Source organism: Mustela erminea, chromosome 20 (assembly GCF_009829155.1).
Source record: "Mustela erminea isolate mMusErm1 chromosome 20, mMusErm1.Pri, whole genome shotgun sequence".
Lineage (NCBI taxonomy): Eukaryota > Metazoa > Chordata > Mammalia > Carnivora > Mustelidae > Mustela > Mustela erminea.
Window position 1 is genome coordinate 9,833,278 of NC_045633.1, and position 22,615 is coordinate 9,855,892.

The 22,615-nt window shown below is 49.4% G+C and overlaps 1 protein-coding gene across 1 annotated transcript; it reads left to right on the forward strand.

The window, feature by feature from the left end:
• The first annotated feature begins 1,848 nt into the window (after nt 1–1,848).
• Nucleotides 1,849–22,172, forward strand: CLEC19A (C-type lectin domain containing 19A). Its single transcript, XM_032327517.1, has 5 exons — nt 1,849–2,057; nt 10,642–10,807; nt 16,405–16,498; nt 19,281–19,413; nt 20,577–22,172. The coding sequence occupies exons 1-5, from the start codon at nt 1,967–1,969 to the stop codon at nt 20,654–20,656; spliced, it is 564 nt and encodes a 187-aa protein (XP_032183408.1). The 5' UTR covers nt 1,849–1,966; the 3' UTR covers nt 20,657–22,172.
• The last annotated feature ends 443 nt before the right edge of the window (nt 22,173–22,615 follow it).

Below are 22,615 nucleotides of genomic sequence, written 5' to 3' on the forward strand. Positions count from 1 at the left end.
ATGAGGAGACGCTACGTTGATCATTTCAACTGTAGGAGCGATGCACTGCGCATGCCTGTATTGAATCATCATGTTGGATACCTCTGATAGGTGCAAGTTTTATTAAAAAGTGGAATTAAAATAATAAAGTTAGCCTACCCCTGCCTAGAACAATGCTTCACAAACTTTAATATACACACAACCCCTTAATTCTGATTCGGTGGTTCTGGGGTGGGGCCTGATACTCTGCGTTTTGAACGAGCTCCCAGGAGATGCCAGTGCATGGGGTGGGGCATACCTTCGCTTGCTTCCATCCAGACAGGGGTCATGAACCCATTTACCAAAAATCTGCAGCCGTCACCTAACGACATGTTATCAACACAGATCATTTAGTTTGTTTGCCACATCAAAGCATCCTCCGCTTTTCAAAAGCATTTCCAGTGGCCTCTGTCCCATCACCCTCCTCCCCACTTGGTGGGTTCCCCCTCTGGAGGGTGCGTGATTCCCTTGACGGGGGGTGCTGGGAGGAGGGAATGCAGTGCCGCAGGTGATGGAGAGTGGGGAGAAAAGGTGCACATTTTATATTTATGTTTTGTATCAACCTTTAAAAAAAAATGTCAGTGTGGGGGAGGGCTCTTTTATAACAGACCTGATCTCTCAGTACAGTAAGTCAGCTGGGCCCAACACTCGGATAATAAATGTATATCCTTCCTAAATAAGTACACATGCGCGCTCTGGGGTGGGCCCCAGCAGAGAGTTTGGTGGAACCGGTAGATGTGGGACATGAGGAGGAAACTGAGCCTGAGTCCGGCCTTGGCTGGCTCTCCAGCCGGTGCCAAGAGAGGAATGCACTTAGGCCTCGCTGGTGGACCAGAGAGCAAGTGAGGGCCTGGGACAGGTTCAAGTCGTCCCTGTGGGCGCCAGCCACACACAGTGTCAGAGCACTCCGGAGAGGAAACGGGGAGTGAACCGGGGGTGCGGAGTGGGGGGTGGCATGCAGGGTCTCCTGCCTGGAAAAGGTTTGCACAGGATCTACGATCATGATAGCGAAATCGCCTATCATTTCTTGAACACCTTCTGCTCGCCAGCATCTATGCTGAGTTTTACAAACAAGTGATTTCATTGAATCTGTGCGAGGTAGGTTCTCTTGGTAGCCCCTGTTATATTAAGGAGGAAACGGAGGCCTCAGAAAGGCAGAATGACTTGCCTGACCACACAGGAAGTGGGGGAGAGAATGATCCCGATTTTCGGAGATACTAATTCGTAAGTGCAGTGACCTTCCCAATGAAAAACAGTGGGTTTGAAAACATTTATGTTAAGTTGGAGCAAACACACGAGACCTATGCACGAAGGTAACATGTGCTTCTCTTTGTTGAGTGCTTGTTCTGGGCCAAGAACCTTCTACTGGAACCTCCTTTAACCCCTAAGAAACCCTGAACGGTGGAGGGCAAGGGAGGAGGGTAACCCATCTAGGCCTGCCTTCCTGCTTCCCAGGCAAGCGGTGTGTCAGTGCGTTTAAGGCCAGAGTGAGATGGGGGCGAGCTGAGCCCAAGCACACAGGCCCCATGACTTCTGCCTCGGCCTCTGACTTCTGTTTTTACCTTCTGGTATAGATTTCCTCTGAGGGGGCCCGAGATACTTGATCTCCTGTGACAGGCCAGATGCAAGCTCTGTTACTGTCCCATCTCACAGAGGAGAAAACTGAGTCTCAGAGAAGTGAGCACAGGCCCAAGGCCACAGGGTGGCTCAGAAGCATAGCGGTGGTTTCTCTTAGTTTCCTGAAGGGGGCTGACCAGGGGCGGCCTTCAAGCTGTCACTCAGCCCTCCAGAGAGGAGGGAGGAGGGGCGGGGGGGGGTGGAGGAGGAGACTGGAGGCTGTCCAGTGTGTCCTGAGCTCCCGGCAGATCTCGCCGGCTCTCAAGAGCGCTCCAGTGAAAGGGCCTCTCTTCTCCACGCAGGCCTGAAGGTGCCTTCCTCGGGCCTCAGGATGCAAAGGTGGGGGTTGTGGGCCATGGCGGCCTCCCTGACCCTCCTCCCTGCACAGGCCTTTCCGCAGACGGACATCAGTATCAGCCCAGGTGAGCCCCGGGGCCAGGACCCAAGCAGGTGGAGAGGAGGACACCCCACAGACACTCGAGGCTCTGTCAGTGAGGCTGAGCTGACCTGAGGAGTAGTGGGCGCCGCGCTGAGCCTCCTGGCAGCCCCTCCGGCTCCCCTCTCCCCACCCCAGGGGTAATGTTCACCCCACCCCACCCCAGCTCAGACCCCAAAAGTCCTGATTTTTAAATCCCAGCAGTGCATCTTAAAAACTGTGTGACCTGCCCAAATTTCTTAACCTCTCTGAGCTCAGCTTCCTTTGGAAAATGGGAGTCAGGGTAGCATCCTCTGGGGTGAATCTACTAGGGAAGTAAGATAAAGTGGGGAGAGTGCTTCATGCTTGGTGCTGGACACCACAACAAGATCTGAAAAAGGGATTTATTTTATTAGGGAATTCGCATGGGTGGGGGGTTCCGCACCCCCATCTTGGCTGTGACAGCTGTTCCCAGGGACCCTTCAGACCTGCTGTTTGCCACCATGGGTTGGGCATGCAGTTGTCCTTCTTGTGACCTCCCTGGAGGTCACTGCTCTGTGGCCCACTTCTATGGGTTTTCTGTGTCCCCAGCAATTAGGACAGCAATTAACCAGCATGTGGCCTCCCAATATCCCTCGTGAAAGACTCAAGGCTTCAAAGGAGCTCAGTGTCTTCCTCTTTGCAATGCGGAGAACCAGAGACCCAGAGACCGGGGAGCTCACTGGGAGGGATCCCCATCTGGGAGAGAGGATTCCTGAATCCTGCAGTCTGCTCCGGGCTGAGGATCCTGCCGGTCACCTCCACCGGGAGGGCTCTTGCCGAACCCTGTTTAAAATATTTAAAGTAATAATAATACCTATCACCAGTTAAGATTTACATAGTCCTCTCTATGTGCCAGGCATCGTTTTGAGCCCTTTCTGTGTATGGATCTATTGAACCTCCGCAGTAAGTCTATGGCAGAGATAATATTTTGGTCCCCATTAAAGTACAACTCATAGTGACAGACTCCTAAGAATCCCATAAGACCCCCATCATTGGGCTGTCACAGTGCTGGGGTGAAATGAAACTGTGGGCTGACAAGGTTGCCAGATAAAACACTGGATGCCCAGGTACATTTCAGAGAAATGAATTTCAAATAAACAATCATGTTTTAGACAATCAAATATTGCATGGGACATGGGCTTAAAGTGATTTGTTGTTTATCTGAAATTCGGAGGTACCTGGGCATCTCTCTTAAACCAAGGTGAGTGGTGGTGGCCTTTGTCCATTAGGGCAAGCATTAGGGGCTCTGATCGATCATAAACTCTCTGAGCATCTTAGTCAGCTCGGGCTGCAACAGGAAGTTACTTCTCACAGTTTTGGGGGACTGGGAGGTCGAGGTGCTGCCTGATTCTGTTCCCTGGTGAGGGCTCTCTTCCTGGTTTGCAGATGGCCACCTTTCTTGTTGAGTCCTCATGTAGCAGGGAGAGAAAGAGCCTGTGCGCATGCTGGTCTGTCTTCTAATCCCATCATGGTCCCTCTCATGACCTCATGTAACCCTCATCACCTCCCAAAGACCCCACTTCCAAATACCATCGCATTGGGCGTTCATGCTCCAATATATGATTTAGGAGGGGACAGAAAAATTCAGTCCATAACGGTGACTTCGTATCCTTGCTCTGAGGCCTCAGTCTCCTCATCCAAGCAATGGGCGAGCAGGAGAGAAGTTGGACAAAATATCCTCAAGGTCTGCCTTGTATATCCCACAGTCTTGTCTTTCTGTCCAGTGTTGTGTGGGAAGGGCCTGAGGCTGAGTTTGCCTGTGGGAACACCCGGGGAGTCTTCTCCCTCACTAGCTTGTGCCTGTGGCCACTCTTTCTGAGCATCGAGTGTCCTCCCCTGGAGAGTGGGGATAATAATGGCTCCCACCAAATGTTTTTGGGATCTCCAATGGGATGGTGCGGATGAAGGGCTTAGCACATAGCAAGGGCTTAAAGAATGAGAATTATTACTGTTTGCTCTTCTGCTGCTGCAGTTGTTGGAGATAGGATAGAAATGGTCAGGAGACACAGCTCTCTGGCATGACAGAAGCCTCCCTTGGAGAAAGGACCTTCTAGACGTCTCACCTCCAGCTCACCCTCCAGGCCTCCCAGGGGCGGACCGAGATCACTTCAAACCCAGTCATCCTGGAGAGCTCGGAGCTGGAGTTGGCAGGAGGGATCGGGAAATCCATTCAGCCCGCCCTTCGTGTTACAGTTGGAGAAACCGAGGCCTACGGAGGCCGGCGACCCTGCCAAGGATCCATCCAAGTGGTAGTTCTTCTACTCTCTGGGTTCCCATCCCAGCAGAAAGCCAGTTCAAGCCCGAGCAGACAGATCTTCTGGAGGAAAGTGACTTCAACCCAGAGGAGAATGTGTGAGTGTCTGTGTGCATGTGTGTGCAAGAGTGTGTCTGTTGATGTGTGCCTAGGAAGGGCTTCTCTAGGGTCGTGATGGGCCTTTGCAGACCAAAGAGGTGAGCCCTCCTTATTGAGAAGGAACCTTGTTTGCCTTCCTGCTCTGGATCCCAGCTTTCCCGAGCAAAGCAGAACAGAGCATTTCATCCTCATCCCAAGTCTCCCGACCTTCCATGAACGTGTAAATATACACACAGAGTGCAACTCAGCCACACCTTGAGAACTGCTTTGGAAAAAAAACAAAACAAAACAAAAAAACAACCCTTTAGATCCTTCTGAGAGACTTTGGAGGATTTAGCCAGACTAGAGCCATTTCCCAAAACCTTTTCTGCGAACTTAGCTTTGATCGCATTGTTCAAGGGGATTCAGGAGTGTAAAGTGCTTTAGAAGAGAGCCTGGCACCTGGGAAAAGCTGCACAAAAATTTGCTATTGTGATTCTTCAACCATTACCATCAAGTTTCCCTTCCTGGCTCCCGAGGCCAAGAATTCTCCACAGCAAAGGCCATTCCAGCAAGGCATTTGGAGCTGGGGGTAGGGCTGGGGTGCTGCTGCTGCAGGGCGTCAGGAGTTGGGCAGGGGGTGGCAATCAGGCTGACTCTGCACCCCCAGCTTCAGGCGGTCCCAGGCCCAGGCCGTCTCTGCTGCGGTAGTAGCTAATGTCAACTCAGAGCCAGGCCATGGCTTCCTTGTGAGGTCGGCATTATCATCATGTCCATTTTATAGATGAGAAAATGGAGGCATGAAGAGCTGAGGACTCCAGAGTCCAAGCTAGAGCCTACAGGTCTGAGCGACGGGATGTCTGCACTTCCTAGAGTACCCCTTGGAGTCTGGATCATAGAGTCAGATCCCAGAGTGCCCCATGGACACTCTGGCCCGATTCCCCACCCAAACTCTATGGGCACAGAACACTCTGCATATTTCTGGGCTGCATCATAGTATACGATGACTCATTGCCAGGCGTGTGTTCCTTTCCCCAGACTGTGAGTGACTTGAGGGCACAGACCTCCAACTCATATAGGTGTCCAGGAGACATGGACTTACTTGCTTAACTTTTGGTCTTAGCTCAGGCCGCTATAATCTTTAGTAAAACAAATAAAAATCTGTAAATGCCACAGTTTGGGAGGCTTAAACAATCGGAATTGATTTCTCACAGTTCTGGAGTGTGGGAAGTCCAAAATCAAGATCCTGAGTGATTTGGGTCCTGACGAGGACTCAAGATGGCTCCAAGATGGCCACTGTGTTGTGTCCTCACAGTGTCCTCACAGGCAGAGACAGACATGGCGGGGAGCTCTGGCCTCTCTTTCTCTTCTATAAGAGTACTAATCCTATCATGGGTGCCCCCACCATGACCCTGTCTAACCCTAGTCCTTTCCCAAATGCCCCATTTCCAAAGACATTGGGGATTAGGGCTTCCACGTATGAATTTGAGGAGGGGGAGACACAAACGTTCAGTCCGTGACACTGTTACATTTCGTGTTTAGTATATTTGTCCTACAAATGAGAAAACCAAGGGCAGAAAAAAGATGTTTTCTGGTGTTTAGGTGTTTCTTAGTGTTTAGGGATTTCTGAGTTCATCCTGATGCCCCCCCCACCCCCGCCCAGCTTGCTAGATATGGTAATAAGTGACTTAGCTTTTCCGAGACTCAGTTTCCTCAGCTGTAAAATGGGAATGATATTGATACTCTCCGAGGCTGGTCTCAGCAGTTACATACTCACCACTGAGTGTATGGCCGCTGTTTGGGCAATAGAAGACATGGCCCAGTGCTTTTTCCCCTTTGTATCATGTGGCCATAAGCATGGCCCAGAGAGGGGAAAGCCAAGTTCAGCATGTGAGACCCAGGGCCACCAGCTCTGGAAACCAGAGCCAGGACTCAGTGGTGAGGAGCATCGTCTGATGATGGGACAAGTGACCCAGGGAAGCAGTGGGAAGGAAAGGGGTGTGGTGAGCGTGACCCCTCCCAGTCACCGCCTTCCAGGACACCGAAAGACACTTCCTCCTATCTCCTGGGACTTCTGGGGGCCAGTAGTGGGAGTGGGGTGGGGGTTGGGATGTGGACCCCAGAGCCTTCCTCACTCACCACCTCTCCTGGCTGGCTCTCAAGGCTGCTCTGGGCAGGAGGCAGCAGGGTAGTGCGTTTGTAGGCGGCTGGATTGGGGCCAGGGGAGCAGGCAGCCAGATTGAGTGGGAAGGTGACAATTTATTCTTTTAAAAAGAGAGAGAGAGAGAGAGAGAGAAAAAAAATGAGCCCTGAACTCCACTGGTGTGTTCTTTTTTCTTCACAAGCCCAGAGCTCCCAAAGACTTTGACTCCCCACTCCCACCCCCCAAGCTGGGAGACCTTGTTGGCCTTTAGTGCTGCTAATTGAAGTAAAAGACCTTACCAGTTGGCCTCCTGGTTTCCAGAGCAACAAGCTCCTTTGTGCATCCCTTCCCCTCCCTACCCCCCCCCACCCTCCCTGTCACCTCTGGCCTCATCTCTTGCCTTCCCCCCTCTCAGATTCCCAGCTTGGCTGAACCATTTGCAGATGTTCTCCAAATGTTCCACTCTCTTAGATCTCAGGGCCTTTGCACCTGCTGTGTCCACACAGCACCTGAAACATTTTCTCTGACTCTTCCTTTTCAAGTGTCAGATGAGACATCATCACTTCCAGGAAGCCTCCCAGATCTCCAAATCCTTATATGACCTGTTTAGGTGCTCCTGTGGCAACTCCTTGAAATTCCCCCATCTGGGAAGGGGATTCGGGTACCCTGTCTTAATCACCCTTAATCAGCCTTAATCACAGGCTCCTTGAAGAGAGGGTTGGGGCGGCCACCAGTTCAACTAAGGGAGACAAAGGGGGCAAACAAATAACCAACTTCCAGAAATAATTTGGGGGCTACTCCCTCAAGTTTTTGCCTGCATGACACACACCCACAAATGACACATTAATGACATTTTATATCTGTGCTCATTTTTCTTAATGTCCATCTCCATTAAACGGTAAGACCCAAGAGGTCAGAGGGGGCCTCTGTTTGTGTGTGTATGTTTGTTCGTCCACAGTCTCTCCAGCATGTAGCCAACTAACACCCTGAGCTCAAGAAGATCTCCAATAGGACCTCTTGAATGAAAAAGAGAACGAGAGAAGACCAGACCATCAAGACTGAGGCAAAAGGAAATGGGCTTAAATGCAGCAGGAATCCCTAAATTAGGTCTGGAGCCACACAGCCTGACTTCAAAAACTATCTCTGCTGCTTGGGAGCTGTGTGATCTTGGGCAAGTTACTCAACCTCTCCGTTTTTCGGTTTCGTCCTCTGTAAAGTAGGAGTCGTTGTGGTGCCTACCTTGTAGGATGCGTGGATGATAAATGAATTGATAGGTACAAAGAACTTGACACAAAGCCGGCTCAGATGGAAGCTCAGTAGTGTTGGTCCTGTTTATTATATTGCTGTCATTCTCTGACTTGTGAAGCTGGAAAACTCGAGAAATCCCTTCATGAGAGAGACTCGGATTAGCCAAGGCTACTCTGGGGTTCAAGCTGATGAATGGCCTCAGAGATCCTCTTCAGTTCTCAGTTTCTCAAATCCTAGAGGCAAAGGGGGTGCGGGATACCAGGCAGGGTGGAGTTCATTATCATCCCGGTGCAAACACGTGGCTTGCTGCCTCCTCCTAGATCCTTCCAATTAAAGGCCTTTGCCTGCCCAGGTGGAAAAGGGAGTAATTGAGCGGTGACCTGTCACAGCCCCATTTTCTGGTATGTTTCACTCCAGGCATCCATAATCGCCATTTGTTCAGTGGGGAAAATCAAAGGAACCAGCCGTGTGGAGGAGGGAGCTTGTTTTCCACATGGAGACTTGATTTAAAATATCCACCAGGCTTTAGGACCCAGGAGAAGCCTTTGGGCCTTGGGGAGAGGGGAGCAAGGGCCCTGGCCCCCTCCTTTCCCCTTCCAGCCCCCTTCATTTAATTATTGCCAGCTCTTTCTATGTAAAATGTAGTGCCACAAAGTCCCTACAAAGAGCTCAGCAATGCCCAGCATTGCTAGAAGGAACAAGTCAGGATGGCAGAGCACAGCTGCCTGGGTCGGGGAAGAGCTGGTCCTGGTCAAATGAGAGAGCCCAGTGGCTGTGGTCAGTGATGGGAAGCTTGGAAGGTGTCTACGTAGCATAGCTCTCAATTAAAACAACGGACTCTTCCTTTCCCCTAATAAATGCACAGAGGTACATGCCTGTGCACACACACACACATACACACTTTTGATTCTGCATTTAATTTCAAGGGATTCGCTGGATCCCTGAAGCCCCATCAGCCCTGGCTATGAACGCTTGAGCTAGTCGTTAAAAATCATACTGTCACAAAGCAATCCATACATGTCACAATTCGCGAGTTCCAGTGGGTTGGCCTACCAACCTCAAGAAGTAGGTGCTAAAAGACTGTGACACATTTTCAGCTGTGTTGATTTCCCATGATGAAACATCCTGCAGACTTTCAGTTCAAAGACTTTGGTGTCTGGAGGCTGAGTTCAAATCCCTATTTGCCACTGACTATCAGGATGACCTTGGGCAAGTCACTTGACCTATCTAAGCCTCGGTTTCCCTGTATGTGTTTAGCACATCACAGAGGCTCCGTGAATGTTGTCTACTACTTAATTATTCAAGAATTCAACCAGCTCTTCCAGTGGCTGGAAAGGCAAAGATCCCAAATTCTTAGGTGGCCACAAAGGGACCCCAAAGATTAGCCAGTTTGACAGCTGAGAAGGGAGAGAATGTACCATTGTCACAGGGCACGTCCAGCCTAGAGCTCCCGGCTGGGACCCCGGCCTCCAGATCCCAGTCCAACAGATTGCACCACTGCCCACTGCCCACAGCCATGGGGGAGCCACCTATCATTATTCAAGGATGGTTCTCAGAATGCATTCCTCCCCAACCCCCCACCCGGCCGCCCCTACCTCCAACCAGTCATCTTGAATGGTTTCCAAAACGAGTGTCTTCTAAGAAGCCTTCCAGGGGGCTGATGCTTGGGAGAACTTTATTGTCTCAGCCATGGATTTCCCATGCGTTTTTTTCAGAATTAAGAACACATCCTGAACCCCAGTAGTTCAATGGGCTTCCAGATATAAATAGTTCGATGGGCTCTCCTTTGTCAATAAACACATGGAAAAATCTCCACGCTCACCAGAGAGCCCAGAATTGCAAATTGAAACGAGATACCGTTTTTTGCTTATAAAATTTGCAAAGATGGCCATGAAAGCCGTAACACTCAGCACTGGCAAGGGCACTGTGAGATGGGCACTCTCGGGCATTGCCGTGGGAGTATAAATTGCTTTCAGGAGGCAATTTAGCAAATTGTATCAAAGCCTTAAAAATCTCTCCTCGGAAAATCAGCAGAAATGCCGAAAAAGCTTGATGCACAAGGGCTGTTCATCTCAGCATTGGGTGTAATTGTTTTTTAAAAAAGGGAACCAGTCTAATTATCCACAAATAGGGAAATGATTAAATAAACTGGGGCGGGGGGGAGCCACTTAACGGAGGATTCAAGAGCTATTTCAAACAATGTTTACAAAAATGTATAATGACATGGGGGAATATATTCTCATTTTTGGAACTTGGAATACTCACATGTATGTATAGTACAATATAACAACTGAATTTCTACAAACCACTGCATTCAAGCGTGACATGAAGAAAAATATGCCAGAGCGGTCACACTTTTCCAGGTGTTCTATAAGGAGCATATATTAACTTTTGCCTTTTGGTAAATGTTAGGTATGCACGTGTTCTCCGGACCTCAAGCGTAGAATTTTACTAATCATAATGGGCCATGTTTTTGGTTTTTGGTTTTTTAAGTTTTACATTTACTTTTATTTTTTTTTTAAGATTTTACTTTTAAAGATTTTATTTATTTATTTGACAGACAGAGATCACAAGTAGGCAGAGAGGCAGGCAGAGAGAGGTGGGGGGAAGCAGGCTCCACGCTGAGCAGAGAGCCTGATGGTGGGGCTCGATCCCAGGACCCTGGGACCATGACCCAAGCCGAAGGCAGAGGCTTTAACTCACTGAGCCACCCAGGTACCCCTGGGCCATGTTTTATGTTCACTCTTGAAAAGATGTCCTAAGCTGTAGGTACAATGTTTGCACAGTGCCCACCCTCCTGCCAGTCTGTTTTCTTTCTGCCCACAGCCATGCCTGAGCTGCCCCGGGCTTCCCTGTGCCCACTCTTCTGGATGGAGTTCAAAGGCCACTGCTATAGATTTTTCCCTCTCAATAAGACTTGGGCCGAGGCTGACTTCTACTGCTCTGAGTTCTCCATTGGGAGGAAGTCTGCCAAACTGGCTTCCATCCACAGGTGAGTAGACGTCCGTCCCCCATGACCCAACCAGGCACCCCCTTTGGAATGGGAAGTGAAAAATGGCAATTCTTACTGGTGTTTCTCTTGGGTAATTCTCGCTAACTTTGATCCAGCCCGAATTCTCGTCGAAGAGGGTCGAGCCCAATTTCTCATTGAAATAGTAGAAGGCAAAGCCTTGAGCCTGGGTGGCAAAAAGCAATCTACTGGATCCATCTCTTTAAGCGCTGATTTTGTGCAGAGGGCTTGACCCTGTGATACACTCGTGTAACATACATACAAAGACTATAATATGAGAAATAATAATTGACATTCCTTTCCTCGGCATCTGTACACATCAGCACACTGAAGCTCTCTCAAACCGTATGAGGGAGCTATCTTCATTGTACACACACACAAAACTTGATCCTCCCGAAACGTAGCTTGCTCAAAGTTGGCTAGCTATAAAGTGGTGGACCTGGGATTTGAACCTAAAAAGCCAAATTCCATAGCCACCCCGCCAAGGCCTCCTTCCACATTCCTCTGTGTCTCCCAAGCCCCAGCCACACAGACCGTCTCAGAGTTCTCCAGTCTGGTCCAGCCCTTTCGCTCCTCTTTACCTTTGCACATTCTGTTCCCTCAGCTGAGAATTCCTTTCCCTGTCTTCTCCTGTCTTCACTGAGGTCACCTTGACTGCATGGCACCCTAGCTGCACTCACTGCCCACCTCTCCTAGAGCACTTTTCTCCTCACCCTATGATGACGTGTTTTCACCTCAGACGTCCTCGCGGTGTGTGGGTTCCTTGAAGCCAAGTAGGCCGTGTCCCACTGGCACCCAAACGACAACTTCACAATCCTGCTTCTGTCTTTCAAGACTCTTAGGGACTTGAAGTCAGAAAGACCGTTGGTTCTTTATGCTTTAGGGCTGCTGAATTTTGGTAAGAACAGGGAAGGGGTCCTGTATCTTGGTTTGGAAGTGAATCCTCCATGTTTTTGTCCCACCGATATGGAGATTCATGCGTCTCCCTCTGTCTCCTCAGTGGCGCTGAAGAAGGTGGTGAGGCAGGTCTGTCAGGAGAATAGGAACCACTACTAATATTCAACAGAGAATTTAAAACACATGAGTAATGGAATCTAAGAACTTAAGGAGGCAGTAGTGAGGCAGTCTAGAGATTCACAACGGCAGGAAACCAAACCCGCCCGTAAGAGGAAGGCAGACCGTTGTCAGGGGAGCTGGAGCTACCGAGGTGGGGCAGCCCCTGCCAGCGAATCCCAAGGTTGAGGGAGAGACAGATGCCCTGGCTTCTCTCCAGCCGCCCCCCCCCCACCCCATCATCTGTGCTTCCCCCGACGGGCAGGGCAGCTGACAAGAAAACCGAGGAAGAGTGGTCTTCGGGGCAAATCCCCGAACAGAGAACAGAGCCCAGGGTTAGCACTGACAAGAATGGATCAAAGAAGTTCTCAAAAATTGTGAGCCTTTAAGAAGGAGAATGAGATCCAGGTGATGAAGTGTAAGTTTTAAAATGATTCCAGGGGCACCTGGGTGGCTCAGTCGGTTAAGCACCCGACTCCTGATTTCAGCTCATGTCATGATCTCAGGGTCGTGAGATCGAGCCCCACGCTCAGGGCAGAGCCTGCTTAAGATTCTGTCCCTTCTCCTCTGCTTCTGCACCCCTCACCCCAGCTCTCTCTCTCTCTTAAAAAAAAAAATTTCTCAATGAAGATTTCCCTTTAGCCAGCCCACGGGAAGGGTAGCTCAGCCCGCTCATGGTGCTTGTAACCTCAACCTTGGTTAGCGGGGCGTCAGAAAGGATTCCAGGCCATCTGGGAGGCTTCCGGCAACCTCTGACCCAGTTCCTGTTCTTTCCTGCCTCCACTTCCTGTCTTCTCAACTCCTAACGCCCCTCCTTGCCTTTTTTATACTAAGATTCTCTCCCTTTCCTCTCCTTTACAGGTAGATTTCCATGTTGGCATATAATACTGTCCTGGAAACATGGAGGAAAGTTAAATTCATTGACAAATTCATAAAGACGTAAATAAATTCATAAATTCATAAATACATGAAGTTCAGTTGGCATGAAGCTAGACACTGTTATAAAGTCCCTAATTACATCTTGTCTTTGAGACATAGCCCAGTATTTCTGGTGTTCTCTTCATGCCTTTTTAGTTTTTTTCTTTCATAATTACACACACAATCAGCTTATGTCTGCGGAGCATCTGATTGAAGCTTAAGATCCTCATACTTTCTGCTTACCTAATAATTTCCATCTTCGTTTCAAGCGACAGCTGAATTGAATTAAGTTCATCTGATACACACTCCTTATTACTTGCAGTAGCACCTTGGGCTTCTCTCTGTTCCTGTTATTTTTGACCAGATCTGGGGGAAATGCAATAAAATATTGAAATAGTTTCCCAAGCAGGTGTTGTTGAACAAAGATGGCAAAATCGCTAAAAGTGACCAGGCAGCCTCTCCACCAGATGACTGCCTGAAATGTATGTTCAGCAGTCAGTGTAGCCAAGCTGGGCACGAGAGAGACATTGGGGGAGCTAGCGCTTACCCAGCTGGGTAGGACCAAGGTCAGTGACCCACTGGGCTGAAGAACACTATGTCTCCAGAAACTGGATCCTTCCCCATGTCAGACCACACACTCTTGGAACTTTGATATTGACTAGAGCCTGCTGTTGGCATGAGAGAAGGTGTCAGATACAAATAAGACTTGATGATGGTCTCTGTGGTCCTTGTGGCCCATTTGGAGAGATGGGACCTTAAGAAACAGAGAACTAAATCAACCAGCCTGCCCCCTAGGAGGTCAAAAGTGGGTACTCCAGGCGATCCAAGAGTGGATAGGGGGTGCTCACGGAAGGCTTTCTGGAAGAGCTGGTCCTGGGTCAGGACCATAAAGAATTTAGGAAGCTTAAGGAATGGGAACAGCAGATATTCCAGATGGTGAAGCCATTGGGAGGAGATGTGATGCGCATTAAGGGACAAGAGTCAGACATTCCTGGACTAGTCCCAACTCCCATCACTTCGTCTGCGCATAATCTGACCAAGGTGACCAAGCCTCTGAAGCCCTTCCAGTTAGCTGCGGTGAGTGCTCAACAGTGGGGGCTGTTAATGGTTTCTTTTGTTATAATCCTCGGCGTCTCAGGGGGTCAGTTCTTACTTAGCGTTCCCATGTCACCTCATCTTTTCTAGGGCACATAAGTCCTGCCTCTTTCCTTTCCTTTTCCTCCAGTAGTATCTGCGTTAGTCCCTCAGGCTGCTATTACAACAAACTGCAGACAGGGGGGCTGATAAGCCACAGAAACTTATTTCTCCCAGTTCTGGTAGCTGAAAGTCCAAGGTCAGGGTGCCAGCATGGTTGGGTTCTTGGTGAGAGCCCGCTCCCTGGTTCACAAATGGCCCCTCTTCCTGCTGCTTCCTCCCGTGGTGGAAGGGGCAAGAGCGCACTATGGCATCTCTTTTATCAAAGTACCTTCCACTTAAGGACCTCCCAAATGTCCCACCTCCTAATATGATCACATGGGCATTAAGATTCCAACATAGGAGCTCTGTGGGGACACAAATGTTCAAACCATAGTAGAAGGCATTGGTGTCTCCTTGGGAGATTCTCACCTCCTTTTTTCAAAGAGCTTATAAAATAATTCACCTTACAAAAGAAATCAGTGAAGGACACTCAAGATGATCTGCTGCCTAAAACAGCAAAGAAATGGAGATGGGTGAATAGACAGAGAGAGACATACAGACACTTCCATTCGATCGTCAACGTGTTTCCTGAGTACTGTATTGTGTGTTTGGCACCCATGAACTTATTGAATACTTCCATCAGAATGAGACCCTTCTGGTTGCTCACTCCACAGCCATGACTAATCCCTTTGCCTGCGTAAGAAGTTTCCAGCCTCCTTTGCAGCTCCCAACTGGCCATAAAACCCAGTTCGGCCAGTTGGATATTAGGGGAAGTCTGTAAGGGGCATCATGGAAGTACTCTCCTCCCTGATAAATTGACACAGGCATGTGGAAAGGGCCCAGTTTCCATCGCTGCCTTTCCTTCTTGGGCTTTAGTCATGTGGGGACATGGTCCTTGGAGCACCTGCAGGAAGACCCTAGAGGAAGATCATGGCTTACCCAGTGCCCGGACATCGGCGAGGCTGGACAATGCCATTGGCCGAGCTCAGAAGGCTGGCAAGGGGGTTGCGAGCCAGTGCACAAACAACAGGCACACTCCACTCAAATAGTTCCCACCCCCTGAAGACCAGATCCCACTGGATGAGAGACTCCCATTTTTAGCTTCCATGTGACATTAAAAGGTAAACGTTAGTGGGTTGAAGAGGTTATGATAAAGGAATAATTATCAGCCTTGGACCTAATACCTAACGACACTTCAAAATAGGACCAAGTTGGTGTTTACCATTTAAGTTGCCACAAAGTCTATCTGCTCTCATTGGCTTTGTCTCTCATTGGCAATTGTCATTGCTGCTCTCCAAAGGCTGCCACCTTGTCTGAAATGCCCACTATGAAATTCCTTTTGTCTTGAGCCATTGGTAGCAAATCAAGGCAGACATGTTTATTCTTCTTAATTTTGCAGTTGTGGAAGAAATTACTAGTTCATTCCAGAAGCACTCAGACTTCTGGCACTCTGAATCTTTCTTGACACGATTCTCCAGGCAGTCAAATTCAGGGAGTTGCTTAATAGATCCCATTATGATCTAAATCTTTGTGTCTCTCCCAAATTCATATGTTGATACCTAACCCCCAGGGTGATGGTTTGGGGAGGTGGGACCTTTGGGAGGTGATTTGTTCATGAGGGTGAAGCCCTCATGGATGGGATTAGTGCCCTTTTGCCAGAGATCCCCCACCTCCCCGCAGAGCTCCCTACCCCCTTCCCCCACATGAGGATACAGTGAGAAGTCTGTGACCCCAACAATGGCCCTCCCCTGACTGTGCTGGCCCCTGACCTTGGACTTCCAGCCTCCAGAACTGTGAAAAATACATTTCTGTTGTTGGAAAGCCACCCAGGGCAGGGTATTTGGTTACAGCAGCCTGAAAAGGCTAAGACACTTTCTAAAGGAGAGTGGCCTGTTCACTGGAGGGCTTTGGTTTGCTGAGTGAGCTCTGTAAGTTCAAGCCCAGAGGTGAATTTTCCAGGAAAGCAGAAGATTCTGGAGATGGTACATGAGAAAAAAAAATTATAGGATAAATAAGGACTGGCAGCCTAAGGAGGGCTTTTGAGAGAAAACAAAAATGTCTAGCGGAGATTTTCATTAAGTTGTTTGATGGGTGCAAGGCGGCATAAACCTCTTTCTTTGTCTTCATGATATTGTCAGTAGAATCCACCTTGTTTGCTCCTGCTTTTGAGGCAGATGTAAACTTTTAGGATGAATAGCCGTGCTGAGATCTGCTTTAAACTGGCGTGAATACTATCTGGAGGGGTCTATGAAAGGGCCGTCACATATGAGTGATGTAATTAACGAAGAAAAAAGAAGGAAAAGGCAGAGTCGCGGCATACCCTCCATTTACTGTGGTCCCAGAAGGTTAAGAAGAATTGTTTTCCGTTTTCAACTCTGTCCTATGCAAAAAGACAAGGAGTAACCCTCTTGCCTTGTTGCTCACATTTGCAGCTGGGAAGAGAATGTCTTTGTGTATGACCTTGTGAACAGCTGTGTGCCCGGGATCCCAGCTGACGTCTGGACAGGGCTTCACGATCACAGACAGGTAAGGAAGCAATGACCACCAGGTCCTCCTGGAAGCTCCCAGCCAAGACGCCATTTCCAATTAGCCAGCCTTGCCCATGGAACCTGTATGCCAGGTCACTGCTCCATGCCCAGCCCACGGAGAGAAATCCGACACCGACGTGTCCCGGTTAGAATACAGCGGTGTGAACATAGTGTGGTGTGAATACTAGAATACGGCGGTGTGAGCATGATGGGAACATATATGGTCAGGGAAGGCCTCTGTTTGGGTTTGAGTTCTGAAAAAAGCAGACACAGAAATGTGATTCGATGTCAGAGAGATTTCTGAGGGGAAAGATCTGGGAAGAAAAACAAGAGGAGGGGACATAACGAGGCAGGGAATGTCTCCGGACAGTTGGTGTGTGTCTGAGAGTGTGTGTTTGAGAGGAGAGTGGGGGAAGAAAGAGCCTCTGATTATCACAGAGTTCTGAGAAAGACTTGGCGAGGCCAGTGGGGAGTCCTCAGGCAGGGGAGGGCCAGGAGAGGAAGACCGCATGGTGCAGAACTGGGCCAGCACTGGCACCGCTGAGTTCTTGCTGGGTTATTGTTGGGGCAGAGCCTGGGGGAAGCCTGGTCTCACTGTGAATGTAGGAATGGATCCCACGGGTCAGGGGAGCTGAGGCTGTCAGTTGGCCATGTTCCCTATAGCCAGTCCTCCTAAAGGAGCTCGAAGCAGTGTCCTTCTGTGGCTGCCGCAGCCTCCCCAGGTTAGAGACATTTAAGCTACTATCTAATGGTTAAATAAGAGTCAGCCAGAAGAAGAAGTGTTCCAGGTAGAGGGACCAGCATGGGCAAAAGGCCTGAGGTGTGAACGATCTTGACCCAGTTGAGGACATTGAAGACAAATGGTTCTGGGAAGCAGAGAGGGTCGGGGGTCAATGGATTCATGGTGAAGCATTAGGCCAAAAAAGAGAGCGGACACCAGAGAGCTTATGCCTGGCAATATCACCGCAGACTCCAGCTGGAAATTTTGTCTCCACACTTTCCCTGGGTGAGCTGAATATTGTCTCTGTTCTGAGAGACGAATGCTACCAGCCCGGCCCCAGAGTACTGTGGGGAACCGGGCTGCGGTTCCAGCTCCTGTCCTTTTGCTGACTGGGTGGTAGGAAACTTCATGCAATTTTTTTTTTTTTTTAACCTCTCTGAGCTTCAGTTTCCTCGGCTAGAAAATGGGGATAGTGGTAATAGTGGCTTCCTGTAGAAAGTCAATGAGCTTAGCCTGGTGCTTGGCACACTGTCCCAGCTCATAAGGCTGGTGGGAGCTGCTGGCAAAGAAGCAGAGGTAACCTCAGGGTCCAGACTCAAGAGAGATACATCTTTTAAACCCATAGAATTTGGCTGGCAAGCAGAGATATAGAAGTCATAAAAACAAACAAAACAAAACAAAAAAACAACAACAACCAACCCACAAAATTTCTGTTCGTAGTAGGAACTTTACAATGGGACTGTGGTGAGGCAGGGTCTGCCTGGGTGACTCAGTCGGTTAAGTGTCTGACTCCTGGTTTCAGCTCAGGTCCTGATCTCAGGATCATGAGCTCAAGCCCCAGGTCAGGCTCCGTGCTCATCGGGGAGTCTGCTTGAAGATTTTCTCTCCCTCTTCCCTTCCCCTCACTATGTGCATGTGCTTTCGTGCTCTCTCTCTCTCTCTCTCTCAAATAAATAAATAAATGTTAAAATAAAGTGGGATTAGAGGGGTGCCCGGCTGGCTCAGTCAGAAGAGCATGCGACTCTTGATCTTGAGGTCTTGAGTTCAAGCCCCTCGTTGGGCACCGAGAGTACTTCAATAACTAAGCAAACAAACCAACTTTTAAAAAATATTTATTTAATAAAATGGAATGACAAATACACTTAGTGGGGGTTTAAGGAACTTGTATCCCAAGATTTAAGAATAATAGCTACAAACAATAGAGTCAAAGGGTCTGTGTTTTCAACGTCTCGGGTGAGCACCGCGCGAGCCCTTTGCGCCCCTCGACGTCGTCAGTCCTCACCGTAGCTTTCTGGGGGAGACATTAGCCCCGTTGTAAAGGTGCAGAGAGAGCCCCAAGAGGTTAAGTCCCTTGTCCAGCCTGCAGTGAGGAAGTGGGTAGAGCCCAAACGGCAGGCTGGAGCCTCTCGCTCAGAGGCGGCATGCTATTTCCATTATCTGACGCCCCCTCCGTAATCATCAGTGCTTCGGGGGAGACTTTTCTCAGAGCCTGAACAAATGCAGAAACGGCTTGTGTTCCAGAACACTGCAAAGACGTGCTTCTCGCCCCACTTAATTTGCACATTTATTTTAACACCAATCAAATTCCCAACGGGCGTTTTCTTGTAATTGGACAGAGCCGTCCCACCTCGGGCGAGAAAAAACACACACTATGTGAAAGGTAAGAAATGAAGGGTGACCCCCGTCCGCTGGTAAATTAAAAAAATAAGAAATTTGAAAAAGTGGAGCAGGTGAGGTCTTGGGTACCGCAGTCAAGACGTGGGTTTGAATCGCAGCACCACTGCCCTATGAGTGTGAATTTGCCTAGACCCGTCTGGGTCTCGGTTTCCTCCTCTGTCAAAGGGAGATGGGGATGCCCACTCGGAGGACAGCGCCTGGCGTGGCACCTAATAAGGCTTCAGCAAACCTGGTAGCGATAACAGTATCTCACATCTCCGTGAGGACGTCTGCGCTGCTCCACGTGGAGGTGTTAGAACGTCGTCCCTGAGCTGGGGCTGGCACTAATGCCAGATCTTTCTTTCGCCGGCTTTCCTCCTCGGCGCCGGATGGGCGTGCCCAGGAAGGGCAGTTTGAATGGACCGACGGCTCCTCCTATGACTACAGCTACTGGGACGGGAGCCAGCCGGATGGTGGCCTGCACACGGACCCAGAAGAGGAGGATTGCGTGCAGATATGGTACCGGCCCACCAGCGGTGGGTGCCCCTGAGATCAGGACTCTCGCAGGGGTGCTGGGGAGGGGCCACAGACGGCAGGGAGACCGGCGAATTGGGTGGCTGGGGCATTCTTCTCTGTGGCGGATAGATTTAACAGTACATAGTGGTGCAGTGTTGCATGGAAAGGTATTAGTGGCAGAAGCGTGGGGGCGGGTCAGAGGAAGGATTTGTACAAAGATCGGTCAAAGGGCGGTGCTTCTGTGTCTGCTCACCAGGGTACCCAAGTGTCAGCCCCTACCCCAGGCTCCTGAGTGTTAGAATGGAGGTGTGCTGGGGCCGTACTCGGGGGTAAGCAGTGAGAAGAATACACACCTGGGTTCGAGCCCTGGCCCTGCTGCTTTCTAGCTCTGTGTCCTTGTGGGAAATTACTTATTCTCTCGGACATTCCATTTCCTCTTCTGTAGAATGGATTTAGTAATCGTTCCAACCCACAGGGCAGATCTGAAGGTTCTAGGAGGTAGAGTTGGTCCAGCACAGCTCCACTCCTTATGAATCGCGTGGCCCAAAGTGAATGCCTTAACCTCTTGGTACCTCAGTGGCTGCATCTGCAAAATGGGTTCGTGATACTTAACGGGTTGCTGTGAAGAAGAAAGAAGCTCATGTACATCAGGTGGCCACAGTGGCCCCCATGGGGTATGAGCAATCACCGCCATCAGCATTAGCAACATCATCACTCTTCAAACCAGTCTTGAGAAGTAGAAACTATTAATATTTTCATTTAGCAGAGAAGAAACGGAAGCTCAGAGAACTTAAGTGATTTGGTCATGGTCACACAGCAAGTAGTGAAGCAGATTTCCAAAAAAACCTACCAAAGTCCAGAGTCAAGCACTCACCTGCTACTTCCTCTGTGCTCCTTTATCTTTTCCTGATTAGAGGAAGAAGGGATAGAATGGGGACTCCTGGGAGCCAGAGGTGGGCCAAGCCTCTGCATGAAGTTTGTCCTGCCCCATGCACAGTGGCAAGTCAAGATCAGCCTCATGAGAGAGAGAGGCTGGACAGCAGCCTCATCAAACATCAGCAAGAAAGGGGTGCCAGTGCAGACATGAGCCACTGGAGAGGGCTTTTACTCCAGTGGGGTGGTGAGGTGACTTTTACTGTGGTAGGTGGACCTCACCCAGATTCTCTGCTTCTTCCCACCGCAGCTCTGAGGTCATGGAATGATAACACCTGCAACCACGAGTTCCCCTTTGTCTGCAAGATCGCGTCTCTGACCATTCACTGATCCGGTCTTGCCCCCTCCCAGGGAGCCCGACTCCAGCACCGTCTTATAGCTGTACTGAGTGTAGATCCAATACTCAATAAATGTGAAACACAGGGGAGATAAAGCTCCCAGGCAGAGATTTTAAATAAGCAAGCCTTAATGCTACAGAGTGGTTATTTGGTCATAAGTGACAGGAAACACAACTTAAACTGGCTTAGTAAATAAAAGGGGGCGGTGGATTTCCTGCTCTAAGTAACAGAAGTCCAAGTTTGTTCTAGATTCAGAGTTGAATTTCATTGGCCTGGATCAGTCACATTCCACTTAGGCATATGTCCTTGGCTAGACCCCACTTAGATGCCCATCTCTGGAGCAGAAAGGGATGGGAGTCAATATCCTCTGAACCACGTGGGCCCAAAGAGGTGGGCAGTTCCTGAGGGAAACACATCAACAGATTCATACATGGCTGGTGGGAATATAAGATGGTGAAGCCATTCTGGAAAACAGGATGGTGTTTCCTTAAAAAGTTCAACATAGAATGACCCAGAAATGCTAATTCTGGGTATATACCATGAGGGGTCATTGCAGCATTATTTGGAATGGCCCCCAAAGTGGAAACATCTTCGGGGGTACCACCCAGATGACCTCATCCCATGGGTCAGGGTCCCAGCCAGGTCCCTGACTATAGTATAATGCATGCCTACCTGGGGACCTACACTGTCTTTGAAGTTCGGTCACTCTGAGTCCTGGCCTGCCGTCTTCTTTGTCTTCCACCGAAGAGGCTCTCTGGCATTCAGTCCCAGAGCAAGGGCCCATTACTCATCCTTGACTGATAAGTATCCTTACTTATCAGTAGAACAGTAGAACGTCAAAGCCTTGTAGCAAGAGCCATCCAACCCACTTATGCTTTTGCATACTATTTTCTCTGTTCATCAATTACCCGATCCATGGCTTCTGCTGGTGCGTTCCCTCCTGCCAGGATACCCTCCCTGCTCACTCCAGAGGGTTTAAACCACCTCGTGCCATGGACTATGCTCCACCCACCACAACCGATTGCCAGCCTGGAGGCAGTCCATCCAGCTCCTTAGCCCTGCATTGTTGCCTGCTTCTTCAGACCGTTTCCCATATCAGTGGTTCCAGATGGGGTGTTCTGGTAGCCGTCGCTGAGACGAAATTTGGCGTAGATATCATTTAAGGATCAATACCTGTGAAGGGAGAGCGGAGGAAGAAGTGGAACTGGGGTGTGACCTGGCAAAGGTCCTAGCGGGAGATGCAAGAGAAAGAAATACTGCCATCAGAGTGGACCACATGGGGTGGAAAGGGCCAGATCTTTAGACCCGAACTTTATACAGTGGGTGACGCAGTCTTCCCCAGAAAGGATGTGATTTCTCCAGAGCTGATACTGACCCTGAAGGAGCTGACGGTTGAAAGCTCTCTGCTGTCTTTCTCGAAGGGGGATCTGGGTAGTGCAACTCCGTGTTACCACAACTGGAATCAAAAAGACCTAGGTTGGGGGCGCCTGGGTGACTCAGTTGGTTAAGCAGTCAACTCTTGGTTTCGGCTCAGGTCATGATCTCAGGGTCATGGGATCAAGCCCCGAGTCGGACACTGTGCTGAGTGTGGAGCCGGCTTAAGATTCTCTTTCTCTTCTCCCTCTGCCCCGCCCCCATAATAAATCTTAAAAAAAAAAAAAAAAAAAGTTCAAATCCCACCACTGCAGCTTACCATGTGACCTTATGAAAGTGGCTTAACCTCTCTGAGTTTCAGTTTCCTCATTTATAGAATGGAGATGCATTCCCCTCCAGCTCTGACTGTGACTTATCAGACAGCTCTGGGGAACAAGGAGCTCTGCATAGGGGACTTTTCCCAAAACTGAAACTCATTCCCCAAACATCACAACTATCTCTATTTTTTCTACTTTGGGTGGCAATCTTTTTAAACCACGTATACATTTCCCTGCTTCCCTAAACAGATGATATTCAA

Coding starts and splice junctions, on each gene's coding strand:
- CLEC19A (XM_032327517.1), top strand. CDS start 1,967: ATGCAAAGGTGGGGGTTGTGGGCCATGGCGGCCTCCCTGACCCTCCTC. Junction 10,808..16,404: donor AAACTGGCTTCCATCCACAG/GTGAGTAGACGT, acceptor TCACATTTGCAG/CTGGGAAGAGAATGTCTTTG. Junction 19,414..20,576: donor ATGGTACCGGCCCACCAGCG/GTGGGTGCCCCT, acceptor TTCCCACCGCAG/CTCTGAGGTCATGGAATGAT.